This window comes from Neovison vison, chromosome 7 (assembly GCF_020171115.1).
Source record: "Neovison vison isolate M4711 chromosome 7, ASM_NN_V1, whole genome shotgun sequence".
In the NCBI taxonomy this organism is placed as follows: Eukaryota; Metazoa; Chordata; class Mammalia; order Carnivora; family Mustelidae; genus Neogale; species Neogale vison.
Genome location: NC_058097.1, coordinates 95,529,510 through 95,548,468, shown reverse-complemented (window position 1 = coordinate 95,548,468; position 18,959 = coordinate 95,529,510). Strand labels below are relative to the sequence as shown.

Genomic DNA, 18,959 nt, shown 5'->3' with positions numbered 1-18,959 from the left:
GGGAGAGATGTTTAGCAGTGTCTGCAAAGCTGGTCTTATGCTACCCAGGGCTCCACACTTTCCCTCTTAGGTATAAACCGAAGAGGAATGTAGAGATGTTGCCTAAAAAGATGCTTCTAGAGCAGCTTATTTATAATCCTCAGGTTTTGGAACTAACCCATATTGAAGAGTAGATAAATTCTGCGTACGGATACGATGGGATATTATATACAGTTATGAATTATTACTACATGCAGTAACAAGGACAAATTTTACAACTAATTTTTTTTAAGTTTTTATTTATTTATTTGAGAGAGAGAGAGGGTGAGAGCATGAGTAGGGAGCAGGCACAGGTACAGGGAAAAGCAGACTCCCCGTCGAGCAGGGAGCCCAATGTGGGACTCCATCCCAGTATCCCAGGGATCATGACCTAAGCTGAAGGCAGACACTTAACTGACTGAGCCACCCAGGTGCCCCAAATTTTCCAAATATTGAGCAAAATAAGCCAGACACAAAAGAGTAAAATACTATGGTATCCCATTTATATAAAGTTCTTTTGTTTGTTTTAAAGTAAAACCAGCATTGGGGATTAGACAGGATAATGGGGTTACCTTTGGAGAAAAGAGGGAATTATTACTGAGAAAAAAATTTGAGGGGGAATGCTGGAGAACTTGGGAATGTTCTGAGTTCTTATTTTGGGTGGTAGATACATAGGGGTATTCTCTTTATGAAATTTCATCAAGCTTTATGCTTATAATTTGTTGTACTTTCCTGAATGTAGGTCATACTTAAAAAGGTTGTCTTGGAAAATGGCGTGGTGTACTAGATCTCTGTATGTGCTTTCAGTCTACATGTTTTAATTTGTGGATTTAGGAATATATAGGGTATTTGAATAGTACTTATAATCCCAGAACTATTGGGAGCCTTTATCCCTCGAGTCATCCATGTTTTATGAAAGCTATGAAAGAAAATTAATAATTTATGTCCTTCAAATAATAAATTTCCTTTTTAAATCTCCTTGTTCCAAGAAGTTATATTTTACCTCCTAAAACTCATAAAACAATTTCTCCAAAATGAGAAAATAATATTCTTATGATTCCCATGCAAATTAAAAAGAAAAATGGGTATTTTCTAAAAGGGGCATAGTGCATTGTGCCCTTCAGGCACCTTTAACCTCCTCACCACCCCAGTGAATTTTCTAGTTTCTACATCAAATTGTTGGGCGTTTGTTTGTTTGTTTGTTTGTTTTTAAAGATTGTATTTATTTATTTGACAGAGAGAGAGAGAGATCACAAGTAGGCAGAGAGGCAGGCAGAGAGAGGGGGAAGCAGGCTCCCCGCTGAGCAGAGAGCCCGATGCGGGGCTCGATCCCAGGACCCTGAGACCACGACCTGAGCTGAAGGCAGACTTAACCCACTGAGCCACCCAGGTGCCCCAATTATTGGGCGTTTTGGTGGCCTTAGAATGTTGTCTAGTTCTCTACTGTTCCTGCCAGCTGAGAGAACCCTGAGAGCTGTTGAAATTGGACTTTTTTTCACAGAGTGAACACAAGGGTTGATGAAATGGACATTGGTACGAATGGCCCCTGCTTGTACTGTTTTAACTTCATAAATTGGAATGTGTGCATAACTGTCCACAGAAATTGAGAAATATTCAGAACTTGAAGGCTTATTTAATCAAAGAAGTTATTATTTTCCCATAAGTAGGCTCAAGGAGGAAGTAGGCTTTGTTACCGTAGCTTTGTTTTATCTTACTTCTGGATCAAATGTCAAGCTTTGAAAATGCTGCAGAAATAGTGTATTCATGACCCAAAAGTTCCTTTATCAAGAAGAATACTGCTTGTCTGTCTTTGGACTATAATCACTGCTAGAACTAAGACTGATTTTTTTATTTTACCCATCTTGATTTTCAGCTGTGTACGTCAGTTTTCCTCCTTATTACAGACACACTGGATTTTTATTTCATAAAGTCCTCTCATTTCCTTCAGTTGGAAATGATATACACTCTCAAGCTTATCCATTTATTTATATTAGTGCAGCTTTCTTTGGAAATGAGGAAGTATATTGTCATAGGGCATCAGCTTCATTGAAGTGGTTTTAACATGATTCTTACCTAAATTCTAAACATGACTGCTATTGATTGCTGCCTCCTGGCATCCATCTAGGCCTGAGATTTTTGCCCTTCTTAGTATAGCTGACACATGGTATTTTTGTGGTGTTCCTTTGAAGATAACAGAAAGCGAAAGAAAGAAAAAATACTAAGTCCTATCTAAGTAAAAGAGAAAATTAAAAGTGAATGATAGTACAGTGTACACTGTGAGTTCATCAGTAATGTTAGATCAGAGATTGGGGGCTTAAGGTCAGCTTTTAGCACTAACTGCCAAGTTGTTAGAGCTTTCCCCCAAAGAGCATGAGATTTGGAAATGAAAGACCCAGGGTCCGTTCTTTCCAGTAAGCTCCAGACTCCAGGGCAGCCATCTTTCTACTGAGCCTCATTTTCCTCTTTTGTAGAATAACAGCAGTGATGTTGCCTGTGTTGTCAGTCTTCCAGGTCTCTTGTGCAGACAATAACTGTATAAAGGCTTGGTAAGCTATGAGTCACTCTAAAGAATGTTAGCCGTCATTATCAGTGCTATTATATGTTGCCTTTTTAGCAGGCTTGTCTGGAATTAGCCAAGATCTAAACAGTAGTAGCTCAGCCAAGCCTGGAGTGTGTTAAATCCACATCACTGAAGGTTGTCTCAAAGTGCAGCTACTTAGCTCCTCCTCGGCCTCTTCCCTCGGAATCTCTGGGGCAGAGGGCTTATAGGCATGCGTTCCTGCAGTATATGTGTGTATAATTAAGGTATGTCCTTTAAGAGCCACCGTCCAAAGCCAGATGCACACTTTTGTACTTGCATACAATCCTGAGCTGCTAAGCCTTTTCTATTTTTGGTTTGGCTTATGCCACTGTGGCAGAATGTCTGTTTGAAACATGTGCATAAATGCAAGCTTAGTCTCTTGAGTCAGTCTGTAACCCAGCATGACCAGCTCTAGTTCTCCCTCAGTGTGTCTGACTTCATGTAGATTGGCATCAGAGAAGAATCTGCTTTGTTCTTGCCCTGAAATCTCATGCACACACAGCCTCTAAACTGATGCTGGGGTATACGGGAATGAGATTATGAGAGCTGTGTTGTCCACAACGTTGTAAAAGATAGAGACCACGAGGATTTGGTTTCTCTGTGCCATATACACAGAAGTCCTAGGTTTGTTCAGCTCATTGGAGGAGAGAGAGAGGCCTGAAAGTGACCACATTGGGAGGAAGTGGCTCTGGTTTGTTAGGTAGAATCGGTGTTCCACCGAACAGTGGATCCAGTGGGCTGGGAGCCTGATTTCTGTGCCACCAGCAGATCACTTTGTGGCCTTGAGCACATTTCTCTACTTGCTTGAAGTGTTTTGGGCTGGATGTTCTGCTTGGCACCTTTCACCTCTATAATTCTGATGTCCCTTTTCATTCAGGAGCTGATCAATCATTCTCTATCATTTTTAGATCCTTTCTAACCTTCCCACATAATTCTGGCAGGTGCATTGTCTATTCTTTGTAGTATCTTCACCAGTGAGGCTCAGGTCGTGATCTCAGGGTCATGTAATTGAGCCGCTCATTGGGCTGCTTGGGGGGGGAGACTGCTTGAGATTCTTTCTTCCTCTCCCTTTGCCCCTCCCATTCATGTTCTTGCTCTCTCTCACTCTCAAATAAATAAATCTTAAAGGAAAAAAAAAAAAAAAGAAATACACCAAGATTGCAGCCTTTACAGTGTAAGGGGTTTGACTGGTGCTCTTGGGGTTTGCGCAAGCATATGATATGAGAAGGTTTTTACTGGCATAAAGCGGAATAGCAAGAGCTAGGAAGGAGAAAGTTGGCGGATCACAGAGGATCTTGAAGGCCTCGTTAAAGATATGGGTTGACTCAGGAGAGTGTGGGGATGTGGTGAAGATTTTGTGGAGAGGTTCAGTGTCAGTGGTAGCATGACCCTAGAAATAGTCATTCATTTAATTCATACATATTTTTTGAGTGCCTACTGTGTGTGATTGAACATAATTCCAAGATAGAATTAACCTCCCCTTAAGGAACTACAAATCTAATGGAAAACATTTTAAAGTAGTTCCACATAATGAATGCTATGGACAAGTTTTGTGAGGTATGTCCATATATAATGCTTGAAGCCAAAGGGGAAGAAATGAAGCATTTATATTGTGCTTTCCATGTGTCAGAGACCATTTCACGTGCTTCCCATGGATTTTTTAAAATGTATTTTAGTATATGAACTTTATCCTTTGAAGTTATAGATAATAATATTGTCATCCCCATTTAATAGATGAAGAAATTTCAGCATAGGAAGGTTGTACACTTCGTAGTGATTGAGGATTCCAGTGTAGTGTGAATCCAGAGAGTGGATGAGAGAGAGCCAGGTGACAAATCCTTGGGAACAGTATTCTCTGCAGTGTAGGCAGATAAAAAGCATTCAGGACAAATGAAAAGATAGTAGTAGACAGATTAGAAGAGAGGAAGGGAAATTGGTATGTTGGTCTATGAAGTATTAAGAGAGAATTTAAAGAAGGGCCTGGTTAAGAGTGTTTAAATACTACAGAGAGAAGAAATAAGAGGAGAACTGAAAACAGACAGAGCTTGATGATTAGAATATCATTATGATCTTTCTTAATCAGGATTAATTTTATTTGCTTCGCCTGGTTGGATTTCAGGGCTTGGACAGCTCGGGAAATCAGGAGACCATTTTAGGAGCTGAGATGTTAAGAAATGATGGCGTGTGTATCACAGTGAGTGTAAGAATAATGAGGAAAGATTGTTTTGTTCATGGGATTTAAGAATAAACTGTTAAAAATCGGTGACAGATGGGGGGACTGGGAAAGAGAAGTCAGATTGCCCTGAGGTGTCCTAAACTTGGCACCTCTCACACACTGACTGCATTAGGGAGTGGAAAGATTGGTAACAGAGGGCCATTTTTAATAGCCAGTATCAAACAGCTGTGTAGCATACAACTGTGCTAAGGCATTTTATTTAGTACTCACAGGTAGGTATTCTCAACACAGTTTGACAGATGAGGGACCTACAGCTTAGAGAAATTAAATATATTTGCCCTAGGACTGACATATAGTAAGTGACTGAGTCTCAGATCTTGCACTTAACTTCTGTTCTGACAGGCAAATCTAGTAAAAGAGATAAAATATGGGACACAATTATAGTAGCAGAACCACTCATGGGTGAACAAGGTGCAGACAATTCAGAAGTTGGAGAGGTTGTTTCTGACTTAACAGGATTCAAAAAAGAGAGTGTCCCAGTAAGATGCAGCAATAAATCAGGTTAAGTGTTCTTGAACGTCCATTACTTGTAATGTACCATAGAAATATTATATTGACAGTAAGTGGGCTTGAATATACTAAGTTGGCATCAAACAGAAGCCGGGAGCTTTAAATCACAAGTTATTACCAACAGAATTTTCTGGGGGTAAGGTCGAGATTGTCAAAGTGGGGAGGAGTACAGGTTGAGGCTGGAAATAGAGGACCTTGACTGTTATAGCAAGTAGGATGTACTTTGTTAGTGCGTGGCAGAACGCCGTGAGGAATTGAGAACATAAGCAGTGCTTATGAATGCCGCTCAGGTTGTGACATTTTTGCATATGTATAGATTGAATAGTCGGAGTGGAAAGTTGGAACTTTGAAGAATGAACCAAAACTTCGTTTGATTCTTCACTTTGGGAGGGTTTAGTATACATTTAAACAAATAATTAATTTTAAAAATTGAAAGTTAATGTCATCACTGATACAGTACCCCACTTTTTTGAAATTTGACCACCATAGTAAAAAAACCAGTAAAACCAGGAGTGAACAAAAAGCTTCTGGCACACCTGTGTAGGAGTTGCAGGACCTGGGCACTGAGCACGTGCATTCTGGCTGCAGGGAAGGCTGCACCCCTTCCACATTGATGTGCATTGTAGTCACATTCTAACGAACCTGGTTTGTGGGTTATGGAGCTACAGAGGGTAAATAGCAAGGTAGAACAGGTAGTTTGTTAAAGGACACTCCCCTGTTTAATCAGTGAAATGAGATTCCTATCAGCAAGGAACAATAATAGCAAAACAAACAGATGGCATGATTGAGAAACACTGTGGTTTGGGGACGGAGAGCCCTCAGGAGTCCCAGCAGACCCAGAGGACACCGTTCTGCTCCAGTCCTGGTGGTTGTGATTTTTGCCCTCAGCCATCAAGGAAATATGAAGTTACGTTCCTTCTCCGGGCAGCCTCCGTATATGGTTTGACTTAAAGGCGTCTTTCATATGAATAGTAGCTTAGGACACAAGGCAATTGGAAACTCCTAACTTTATAGATATTATGGCTTGGTATGCACTGGGTTCATTTTTCTTTTGCCTCCAGCTTAAGTTTATTGATATTACTTTACCTTGTCGTATGGGCTTGCAGGCAGAAAGGAAGAAAAGGCAGAGAAAGTCTTGTGGTGCCTCATCCCATGTGGTACCCAGGAGTTTGATCTGTGATTCATAGGAGCACTGTGAGATGGCTCGTTGTATTACCTCCATTTTTCAGATAAGGAGAGGAGACCCAGAAAGTTGAAGCGGAAGGGTGCAGGGAGTGTGATGGGGGTGGCCTGCCAGTGGAAGGCCACGAAGTGCCGCCGAGGAGGGAGGGGGTCACGGCAGGCTTTTCCCTGCTTTCCTGCAGGCACCCTCAAGTAGAAACTCATTTTACATGTCTTCTGTAACACGTACACACAACATTGAAAGGTAAATTTCACAGAATGATACTTAAACTTATATGGGTCATATACTCAATTTTTTTTTTTTTTTTGAAAAATGATAGTCACTGTCTATCCAGTGACTTCCTGACTCACTCATGAGTTGAGATGTGGATTCTTTTTTTTTTTTTTGAAGATTTTATTTATTTATTTGACAGAGATCACAAGTAGGCAGAGAGGCAGGCAGAGAGAGAGGAAGGGAAGCAGGCTCCCCTGCTGAGCTCCCGCCTGATGCGGGGCTCGATCCCAGGACCCTGGGATCATGACCTGAGCTGAAGGCAGAGGCTTTAACCCACTGAGCCACCCAGGTGCCCCTGAGATGTGCATTCTGATCAACACTGGTCTCCTGTGACCTGGAAGTGGGTTATTTTATGAGGCGGAAAGCCAGAGGAACGTGTTACAGTGATTCTGTGGCATGTGTTCTCAAGTGCCCGGCCAAGGAACTTGCCTTAACCTAACAGGCAACAAAAAGTACTTGAAGAATTTGTGTCAGGGTGATAACATGATTATGTCCTTGTGCCTGAATAGGATGGTAATCCCCTAACAAGGTCTGTAATAATTCATGATAACTTTTACGTACCTTATTTAACTTGTTCTCAACAGTAACGTTCAGAGGGAGGGAAAATGAAGTATTTACTGCCTTCATGCAGATGAAGAAACTGAGGTTTACAAAGGTAAAGCCTTGTCTCAAGTTTAAAGTCACAGCTGGGAATTAAGATACTTTTTCTGACTGCTAGATCAATGAGTAGGCGGGAGAGCTTAGCCAACTGGCCTTTTCAAAAGTCTGGGTAAGAGAGAATGCTAGTGATGGAGTGGAAGGGAGGTGTCAGATGCAGAATTCAAGGAAAACCCAAAGAACTGCTTGAAGAATTTACTTTCATGTTGAAAGCCGTATGGATGGATCCTGAACTCTGATTCTTTTTCGAGATAGTTTTTTGGTTATGTTGTAAAATTCCAGGCCATTTACCCAGCAAGGACAGGGTGTAAAGTTACCATTATGTTCTGTCACAGCCTGTGATAGTTTTCATCACTCACTTTCTCTTTGGAAGGACCTGGATTGAGAAAGCATTTTCCATTGTTTAATGTTCAGAGCTGAAAATACTGATGTCTAAACTTTAGAAACATCTCATTTGGAATAAGACGTGTCAGCAGGTCTTCTGTCAAGTGCGAATTGTTACAGAGGTGCCTGCGTTTTTCCTTTTTGTTCCAATTTATTCTGTATTTTCATTGATAAACTTTTATTAACATGATTTTCAAAAATATCTTAACCCTCTGAAAGCCATTAAAAGAATATTAAGTTTGGCTGCACCTTTCACCCTGAACAGACTGCAGATTAGTCTGAAATGCATGAATGAAGGCATGAACGCTTAAATATATTTGTATGCAAGTAAACTTTAAAATCTCCATTTTGTAGTTTCTGATCTTTAATTCTGCCAAAAGCATTTTTATTTCTTTTACCAAGAAAAGTTTGATGTATTTGATACATATCCTCTTTTTTTAAAAAATAATACTTTCTGTAAAATGTGTTATTTTTTAAAGGTCATTATTAAAATTTTGACAATTGAGATTTTTAGCTTCATTATAGAGGATTAGGGTAAAATGTGTATATTAATTAAGAGAAGGTTAAAGTTGAAAAACTTCTATCATCATTTGCCTATAAACCTGGGAGTCATTTTTAGCCTCTTCCATACTCATCATATGCAATTAAGCATCAAGTTCTCTTGATTCTATTTTAAAAATCCCTCTCTGGCTAAAGGCACTGTTCCCTGAGACCAGTGCTCTTAAAATCAACTGCCTATTGGACGTCTCCACTGGAATTTTTAGTTGGAATCTTAAGTTTAATGTGGCCAAATTCAAACCCCAATTTTTATCTCCACAGTTTTTTTTTCCCGTGGTCTTCCTCATCTGAGGAAATGACTATTCCATCCTTCCTCTTACTCAGGAGAGGCCTTGGAGATGCCCTTAGCTTCTCACTTTTAAACTCTTTAACAATTAATCAGTAAATCCTGTTGCCTTTACCTTCCAAATGATCCAGAAAAATTGGTGAATCCAAGGTAAGACTACAGTTTAGTTAGTAGTAGTATGCCAGGGTTGGTTTCCTAGTTGTGACAAATATTCCATAAGATGTTAATAATTGGGGAAAGGATGAGGAATATATGCAGACTCTCTACTCTCTTAGCAAAGTTACTGTAAATCTAAAATTACTTAAAAATACTTTCTTAGTAAAATCCAGAATCCAGCCAATTTGTAATGCCCCCATTACTATCATTTCTGTCCAAGTCACCATCATCTCTACCGTGGTCTAGTAATTTTAATAACCTTCTGACTAGCCTGCTTGTCTTCCTTCTCTCTCATCCTTCTCGCCTGCCCCTTCAACCCAGTTTATTCTTAGTGTAGTAGCCAGAATGAGCCTTTAAAAGTAGGTCCTGTCATATCAACCCTCCGCTCCGAACCCAACCCTCAAAGGGCCCCTGATAGCTTTTTGTTTCCCTGATCCCTTTACCTTCCTACCTGCACACTCTTATTTATTCTGTTTTTCTCCATGGTGCTTACCTGCACCAGACAGTGCATAAAGGTGTGCCAGTTGCTGTTGCATGTCTCACCCCCACTAGAATGTGAGCTCCGTGGCAGGTATCTCACTGATGTCTAGACCAGTACCCAGCAAACACCAGGCAGTCCGTACTTAATGAGTAAGTGAGCAAAGCAGTCCCTTGTTTGAGCTCTTACACTGCCAGAGCAGTGATGTGCAGAATTACAGTGTGCTTTTATTGGGAGGCACAATAACTTGGGGGATGTTTCAAGTTCATTTCAGAAGAAGAAAAATAAAACAAAATGAAAACAAGGAGAGGGGTCTAGAAAGCAATGTTACTGGGCCTACATGGCAATTAACTAAATATAATCAATTTCTGACTGTATACTTTATGTCTCCAAGTTCACTTGTAAGCTGGAGCATTTATTTTCCACTAGAAAACACGTTACACACCAGAGCTGGTTTCCATTATTACTTGGAGTGACCATGTAAAGTACCCTACACACAGGACACTTAAGAGAGTAAAACGGGTGCAGTGAATTACTTTGCCTGAATACCTGGTCCTTGCCAAACCCAGTCCGTAGGGTCACCCTTGTTATAATCCACAGGGTCCTTTCCCCTAACCTCTGGAGAAGGTCATCTTGATCTCTCCTGGAGGTCTAGAACACCAGAATATGCTTCTGCTGGTGGAAGATACAAATTGTAATGCATTGATTGCTACCACTTGTTTCCTCTCTTTATTCCTTTCCAGCACACTCATTACCTTAGCCCTGAGAGGGGAAAATCTTTTCCCTCCACTGTTTTAGAATTTAGAATACATTTAACTCTCCCTCCCCTGTAAGATCTACAGGCCCAAATCCCAACTCCATGCTTTCCAGTCCCCAAAATTAAAAAAAAAGGTTGAGCTTTGATGATGGATGAATGTGTCACCCTTACTTATGTGTAAAGGAGTTTGTTAAGTACTAAGAAATTTAAACAGTTAACAAATGATTGCATTAATAGTAGTGATTTACTAAAATAACGTACTTTACAACATTCTGGATTTAGTTGACAATCTTGCAGTTATCTCGTTTCTTCCTTTTGTACAACATGAGATCAGTTGAGATTTTTAACCATCTTGTCAAATGTTCCTGTGAATACCAAACTCTGGTATAATGTTATATCAACAAGATAAATCACAAATATGTAAGAGATTGGTGACTAATTATGATCAAAGTGAACTTAATTTTACATAATTAATTTTCCATTAAGTGGTTATTTGCCCTGCATATCCTTTAAGATTATTGTGTTCTATTTTAATGTGTGTAAAACAAGCAGTTTCTTTACTGTGTTCAGCTCTTTGAGAGAAAAGCAAGCTAATATAAGTGTAAGATATTTAGGAAAACAGTCCTCATTTCCTTAAAATGAGCACTTACGTAAGTGAGAGTAGGGTACAGCCTATAAAAAGTATTAAAAGTATTATAAAAAGAGTTGCACAGAACTAGGGATACTTTGAGATAATACTCTCCCCAGGTTTAGACAGCTTTGGTTTGCAAAACAAACTTGTTTTGACAGCAAAAATATGAGTACATTTTGGTTCAGTATGCTAGCTTCTTAACTGATTTCTATTATTTCTGGCATGATTACTATTCTGCTTGTTTTAGAAGAATTTCTGAGTATATTGCGGTACTCAGTGGTGTCTGGTAGGGTGTGTGTGTGTGTGCGTGCGTGTGTTTGAATGTGTGGAAATACTTACCAGTATTTCCCATCAGCAGTGTTTTCGGGTGCAAATACAAGTGTGTTGTTTATCTCAAAAATATGGAGTGCATTTTTCTTCTCAACTCCCCTACTCACCTGTTGGATTTTCACATTCCCGTTCTCTCGCTCCCTCTCTTTCATTCTCCTTCTCATTCAGTCACTCACGCTCCCATCCCTTCTGCCTCTATACTATAAATGCTTCTGAAAACTAGGAATTACCCTTATTGCAGATGGGCTGCGCTGTCATTTGAAACCTGGAGCCACTGCCAAAAAGAGACCTGAAATGAGTGCTGTGAGTGAGGCTTTAGAGTAGACATCATGGGCATAACTCACAGTTACATCTGTAGTTCTTTATGACTCTTTCCTAATTCGGTGGAAGGTTACCCTGAGATGTTGCTTTATCATTTTGGGTTAGCATAATTATTATGGTATTTAAATTTGGACTAAGTGGCCATATTTTTCCATTGGAAAATACAGCCTCAGTATGTTGTTTTTCTAAGTAGGTGGACGGGATGTCTTTACTAAGTGAAGGTCAAATTCGAGGAGATGGTCCGTCTGTCCCTGAGCAGCATGGTGTCTATCAGGGATGAGTGTGTTGTCTCAGTCCCCATGGGAAAAAACTCGTACTCTCCTTCCTTCCTTCTTTTTACAGTGAGTTTTCTATCCCCAGACGTGCTATGCCTGATAGTTCAGGGAGACTTTTTTTTTTATCCTCCTGACTGACTGAACATCCTGTTTATAGAGGAGCTGACCATCATGGGACTACTTTTTTCTCTTCGTTTATTATTCCTTCTGTCTTGTAACATTGTCCTGAGTTTTGTTGTTGTCGTTTAAAGTTTTATTTATAAGTAATCTGTACACCCAGCCTGGGGCTTGAACTCTTGACCCTGAGATCAAGAGCCACATGCTTTTCTGACTAAACCAGCCAGGTGCCCCAAGAAAACTTTTATTTACCCAAGAACACCTTGTATTAGGGACAGATTCTTTGTGGTCTGCATATCTGTTTCTCTATTGCCCTTACAAAGGATATTAAGTTTCTTTCATAAAACCTTTTCCCAAAGAGGTTAAATGATTGATGGACTCAGAAGGAGAACTCAGACTTAATGTGCTCTGCCATCTATGCTGCCTATGCATTTTGTTTGACCTAGAACATCCCTTAAATATTTTGTCCTTGGTCACAGCTGCCTTATAAGAAAGTTAAGATGTCATTATAGTTTTATCAAAGCAGATTATACAACACCAATCTCAAATAAGTTACTTTACTAATCCTTTATCCCTCTAGGTATTGGACTAAATTGGATCAACCAGTACCTGAACTGTGTTTCATTCAAATAACTCCAAAGGGTCTGTTTCTCTTAGATGTTGGAGCTACTCCCTAGCAGGTCCTGAAGGAGGACACATTCTATTTAATTTGTGAGATTGCTGAAGATCACAAGAGGTACTGCTTTAGGTGACTGTATTGTGTTTTCACGGCTGCAGAAAAGACTCCCGTGTTTCATAGCCATAGGAAGTGCAGTGAAATTGGTGATTAGCCCAAGAGGACATAGCTTGTGAAAAAGAAACCAAAACAGTGTTATGGGATGAAGAGCAAAAATGCCCTGTGGAAGGACACCGTAACTGTTGAGAAATGTCTCATGAGGGTAAGGTATAACATGTCAGACCCTGTTCTCTGGGAAGCAAGGGACTCCTGCCTTCTGTGGTAGTTTGGATGAGAGAGCTTCTGGGGCCTATTGGGATGCTCCGAAGCTCATAATTCTGTGAAGTGTCACCCGGTTCCTTGATCAGCAGCAGTAAAGCAGAGTGACCGGGCTGGTTCTGGAATCAGACTGTCCGAGTTTGAATTCTTGGGCAAGATACTGAAACCCAAGCAGCACTTTCTGCATTTCTGAAATGAAGATAAAAGATTTCACAGCACTGTTGGGGGATTTAATGAGGGATACATATAAGATGCCACAACTAAAGTTAACCATAATAAAAGATTGTTGAGCGAGGAACAGGTATTAGGGCAAATCGTCTTCCTTGTTTCAAGGAGTAACTAAACCAAGAAGAGACAGTATTTCTGTGAAGCCTTCATTCCTGTGCACAACATTTTAATTCCGTTTTAAAGAAACAGTTACTGGCTGATTTTGGTCGCTCTGTGCTGGTTGTCTGTTGGCACACCAATATTTTCTGAAGTTTTAGTCCACGTATTTTAAAAATTACACTTCCTGCATCTTAGGCCTTGGTCTCCACTGAGAGTATAATGAGTCATGGTTTGGAAGTGCAGATCCCTGGTGGGAACCAGAGGGGCTTGTGGTCACAAGCTTTAAAAAAACTGCAGGTACTTGCAATACCATTTTTAGAACTGCTGGTGGCCCTTTTTCTGTCAATACAGAAGAATAGTTTCAGGAGTTGTGAAGTCAGAAGGGTCTCTCAGCCAGAGTTTGTTGTGCTAGTTTTTAAGCTCGCCTTCCTATGCCTTTTGCAGCTGCTGGTGTGCAAAGCACACAAGTGCACGAGAGTGCCTGTGACATTCGAGTGCTTCCACAGGGAGAAGGCCCAGCCAGCATCCTGCCAGCTGTGACCTGGGACAGCAGTGGCCCAGTGGCCGTCTGCGTGAGCTCGCCAGTGCCTGCAAGTGGCCTGCTTCTGTGGGTCAGTTTCTCGCTGCAGCCTCTGCCTGGGGGTGGACGGGGATCACTGTTGTTAGTTGGGAACTGGAGGTGGATGTTGGGATTGGAGAGGCTGCGTGACTGTGTCCGGGGGGCAGGCCTGACTTCGCCTGTTTTATCTTTGTGTTGGTAACCATAGCCTGTTAGATGCAGGGTCCCTGACCGAGTGAGTCAGGGTGTTGTGTACGCCAGATCGTGTCGTGGTCTCAGCAGACCTGTGGTGTAAGTACTGTTGTTCTCACAGTTTTGCACATGAAGATGACTGAGCCATGCTGAGGTTAAATATTAGGTTGAGTCTTTAAAAATTACTGCTACTTGATAATTTTTCATGAACGGAAACAGCATTTTCACATGGTTCAATCTAATAATTTACTCAATACTAAATGGGCATATTTATAGATCTCTGTTCTGATCCCTTTTAATGTTAATTTTGTTGTTTGACTCTTAGAAGACTGACTTATTGTCACCTTCTTTTAGATTCTTTGTTTGGGGGGGTACTTGGCCATCACCATGTCTTACCTGACAGTTGTTACTTTCATCAAATGAGGAGAAGTAGGGTCAGAGAGGTTAAGTGATTTCTCTGAAGTTGCACAGTTTACATGCCAGGGAAATCCTCATACTCCAAAGCTGTCTTCCCGCTATGCCGCATCAGTGGACAAATGGTGAGGGGACTTTGAGGTCATGAGATAACAAGGAATGGTTACAGGGGAACTGTAGATGTTTAACTTGGTGGAGAAAATATTTAGGAAGGTGAAACAACATTGACTTTTGAGTCACTCATATGTGGATTCAAACTTGTCTCTGCTTGCAGCAAGTTTCTTAAACTCTTTAGTTTGTTGGTTTGTTTGTTTTCTGTCAGATGAGGGCTATTTCTTAGGATTATTGAGAGAAATAAGATAACATTTGTGAAGTACCCGTTAATGCTTGGCATGTAAGAGCTTCTCCACAAATTAGTTCCCTTTCCTACCACATTTCTCTTTCAGAAGAGAGAAAATGCATCCTTTTTTGTTTGTTGTGGCAAAGTCATATTAAAGATCATTGTGTAAATGTTAAAATGCAGCAGATTTCATCATAGGTTTTTAAAGATTTCGGTTAAAATAATATTGCCACCATTACTACTTGCATCCAAACAAGTCACAGGTCCCCTTGGTTGTTAAGAGGATTCTTAGGGGCACCTGGGTGGCTCAGTGGGTTAAAGCCTCTGCCTTCGGCTCAGATCATGATCTCAAGGTCCTGGGATCGAGCCCCACATCGGGCTCTCTGCTCAGCGCGGAGCCTACTTCCCCCTCTCTCTCTGCCTGCCTCTCTGCCTACTTGTGATCTCCGTCTGTCAAATAAATAAAATCTTAAAAAAAAAAAAAAGAGGATTCTTAGTTCATAATGGTTAGTCCAGTTGACCTCCAAAAACTTCCATGGTTTTTTCAACAGCTTAAGCATAAAGAACAGAGGGTTAACACTTGTCATGTTCTCTTCATAAACCATCAAAACATTCCGTAACATTGAAAATTTTGATAAATGTCTAAGATTGCTTTTTCCCGTAAAACTTGAGGCTATCTAGCTCCCATTGTGAAAAGGCTAAGTTGATGAAGTCCTGGTTGCCCTGTGACTGTTTTTATGTACTGCATTTTCAAAAGAATGTCCTCAGATTAAAGTATGATGCAAACTTGAATATAAATTATATGGTTTTATTGTCATGGTTCTTTGAAACTCATCAGCACCATTTGTCTTTTGTTTTTTACGATCTAGATGTTCTGGGAGGGAAAGTCTAGTAAGTTATAGTACTTTAAATTTATGTAATGCTTTGGGATACAGACAGCACAGGTGGACTCTCATTTTAGTGACCTGTTGAGATTTTAGAAGGATTGTGCTATATCCCAATCTCAAGCACAGTTGGAAGCCTATTACTATGTCATAGTTGCTATGAAGAATTTAACTGACTTTGTAAAACATTTGTATAAAGGAAACTTGTGTTGGATATTTTTCGTGTTCATGACCAACAACAAAGAGGGGTTGGTTATGCATGGCTGATTTGGAGGTGTGGAGAGGTGCCTTCTGAAGGTAAACTTACATTGTGCACATTTGATATATGAAAGGTGTACATTTGATTATCTAAACCGGTCGACCTGTGTAGCAGTAAACATTGTCATGGGAATCCTATAGAGGATACTTGTGTAGGTCTCTGGCTCAGAGGGTTTTGTCTTGATATGTGGAAAGGAGAAAAATGCAGTTTGCATTTGATATGCTGTTTGCTGTAGCTTTCCAAATTTGGCAGAGTTCATTTGATCGTTTGAAGTAAAACAATCTAGCCCAAGGAAAATAAATTTCATATCCAGAAAGCTTAATAAGGCACAGCCGGGTGATGCTGGCTAATGTTTCTTTTTCCTTTTCTTGCTTCTATTTGTATCTTGGTGATTTCTTTTCCACTTGTCTCCCTTTCTTCCTTTCCTCCTTTATTTCAGCAGAAGGAAGATATTTAAAGGAAAGCTTTTTAAAAATCTACTTACTATTTGAAAATAACATCCAAGACAAAGTACCAGATTTCACTGTCTTTGAACCTCCATGTTATTCACAATTAAGCATATTAGATTCATATGCAGGACAAAAATTTTTTTTGTTTGAGACAGCATTTGCAAGGATGGAAAGGCTTAAAAGCAAAAAAAAAAACAAAAGAGGGGGACTGGACAGAAATTTTTGTTTGTTTTCTGTTTCTCCCCAGAAGAAAAACCAACTAAACTGAGATGCCCTGAAACATGGTCTTAGAAAGAACCGGTTGTCTCAGTCAACTTTAGACTGCCTGTCAACAGTTTCCTATAAATTACTTTGTGGATATAGATGTATATCACACCACTGCTACAGAAGGTTATTTGTATCTTATTTTTACCCCTTTCTCTTGGCCAGCTTCTGTTTTTTCACTGAATATGATTGCCATACTGGTTCTCTTTTCTTGCTTTCTTCCTCCAATGCAACGTTTCAGTTTTTCTCTGGGAATGAAATTATGATTACCTGAAAGTCATTCTCCTTTTTTCCCACAGTAGTCCATCAAGTGTTAGGATGGAGCTTTCATTAATGTTCCATTTTGTTTCTTTTTGATGATGTCTTCATATTTGACGTATGGTTATGGGTTTCTCTATCTTGAGAATTTCTTTGGTTTGTTCCAGCATGAACTGGTTTGGGTAAACACACGCCTTTCTTTGTCAGTTAGTTACCAAAGCCATGTTTTGGTGTAAAGAACTTGGGCATTGCCGACAAACGGACTTATTTTTATCATCCCAATTCAGAAACTTAATAGGTCTGTGAACTTGGGTAAATTACTTCTCTAAATCCCAGTTGACTGACCTCCAAAGTGAGGCTGGCCTCTAAATAGAACTGAAATACTTCTACTTTTATTACAGCTCCTATAGAGTTCCATTGTCGGCACTTGCTGGAATAAAGGGTAGAAAAATTTTTTTGTTAGAAGTCGTGTGAACCTTGAGTTTAGTTAATTTGCTGTATTCTTGCAAAAATAAACAGGTAGCTTCCTGTTTATATGAATAACTCTTAGTTTATACCCAAGCTTCGATTCCTCTTCAGATTCCTGAGAAGGAGCCATGTTCATAAATAATACAATCTTCCTGAAATAGTAACTTCTGTATTGCTCTTACTGATGAAAGATTATGGAGTAAGAATTGCACTAGGCTTCAGAAGCAGTTAGTAAGTAATTCATGGTTATGTAACATTTGGCTGGGCTCTTGATGCAGGGACGTGCTGAAGTACAAGGAAGACCAGCAAAACTCCATTACTCTTTGCCTGTTTTGTTATTGCGTTATGATAATAAAACAGTCACCCTGCCCCTAACCTGACTGCTCTGGCCAGCTCTGCGTAAGTGGTAGAAATAAACCAAGAGTCATCACTATCTCTACATATAATACTTATTAATTTAAAAAAAAAAAAGATTTTGCCTTCTAATGGGGTTATTCTGACATGCTTCATCAAATTAGCCTTGTCAGAATGTCTTTTATTTCAAGGTCACCGTCATATCAAAATTTTTTTTTTTCTGCTTACACATATCAAGACCAGGTTATTATGGGTGTAATTGCATCCTTTTCCAGTGTTAAGGCATGTTGTTCAAAAAATATGTTGAAGGGAATAGTTGAAATAATTGGAGGAATTTTACTAATTTGTGGACCTCTGAAGACTGACTTTGCAAAAAAAACCTCTGTTTGTTTTTTTCAGAAAATACTCTCTTGGCATTTGTGTTCGTCAGCTCAGCTCTATAACAAAATACCACAGACTGGGTAGCTTAAACAACAGAAATTTATTTTCTCGTGGTTCTGGAAGCTACAAGTATAAGGCGCTCTCAAGCATTGGTTTCTGGTGAGGCCTCTCTTCCAGGCTTGATCACTGTGTCATCCCATGACCTTTCATCTGTTAGGGGAGAGAGATCCTCTTCATATAAGGACACTTCCCTATTAGATTAGAGTGCTACCTTATAACCCCCATTAAGGGCCCTAGCTCCAAATGCAGTCACATTGGGCATTGGGGCTTATGAAATGAAGGGGGCGGGGGTCACAATTTATTTTTATCCATAACAGTGTTGCTTTAAGCATTGGGTATATGAACATTAATTAGGCCTCATCTTAATTTTCTAGAGGCTCATTCTCTAGTGTAGAAGCCCAAGGTATAAACAGATTACTAGAGCGTAATCCAGTGAGTGTAATAGCAGATACCTTCAACTGACAGTATCATATTAGCTGGATAATGAAGACATTGTAGCTTTTGTTATGAGCAAGGAAAATAAAGGCATTCTGGGAAAAGGAAGTAACATCACACTCCAGAGCTGAGCTGTGTTTAATAGTGAACACTGTAGAGTTTTAAACAAGAAAGTGACATAAACTGTTTTGTATTTTAGAAAGACAGCCCTGGTCATCTGGCCCAGACTCCAGACAGATGTATAACTTCTGATGCTTTAAGCACTTAATGCAAGCTATTCTCAGGTGGTATATTTAATTATATTTCTGGGAAGTGCTTTATTCTACCATGCTATTTTAGAGTCTTTTCTGATATTGACCTTGAATTTTCCTTATGCAGCTTAAAGCATTCTTACATTGTTTTCTTTGACCTGGAAAAACAACAACAACAACTTTATTTTTATCAGTATTACTATATAGGTAGATTCTAATGCACCTTTTTGCTTTCTCTGAACTAAGCCATATGTTTCGGTATTTAAAACTTCCCCTTAATCATTTTTGAAGTGCTCTTTAAACTCTCACTTTCTCTGCA

The 18,959-nt window shown here is 39.8% G+C and overlaps 1 protein-coding gene across 2 annotated transcripts in view; it reads left to right on the top strand.

The window, feature by feature from the left end:
• DDX10 (DEAD-box helicase 10) overlaps positions 1-18,959 on the top strand; it is a 293,705-nt gene that overhangs the window by 187,373 nt on the left and 87,373 nt on the right. The window contains exon 17 of one of the 2 annotated variants that reach the window (XM_044257694.1): positions 4,719-4,869. The exons of the other annotated variant lie outside the window; for it this stretch is intronic. Within the exon in view, the coding sequence (XP_044113629.1) occupies positions 4,719-4,841 (123 nt within the window). The 3' untranslated portion in view covers positions 4,842-4,869. Of the gene's footprint in view, positions 1-4,718; positions 4,870-18,959 lie in introns of those variants that run through there. 2 annotated transcript variants of the gene reach the window in all.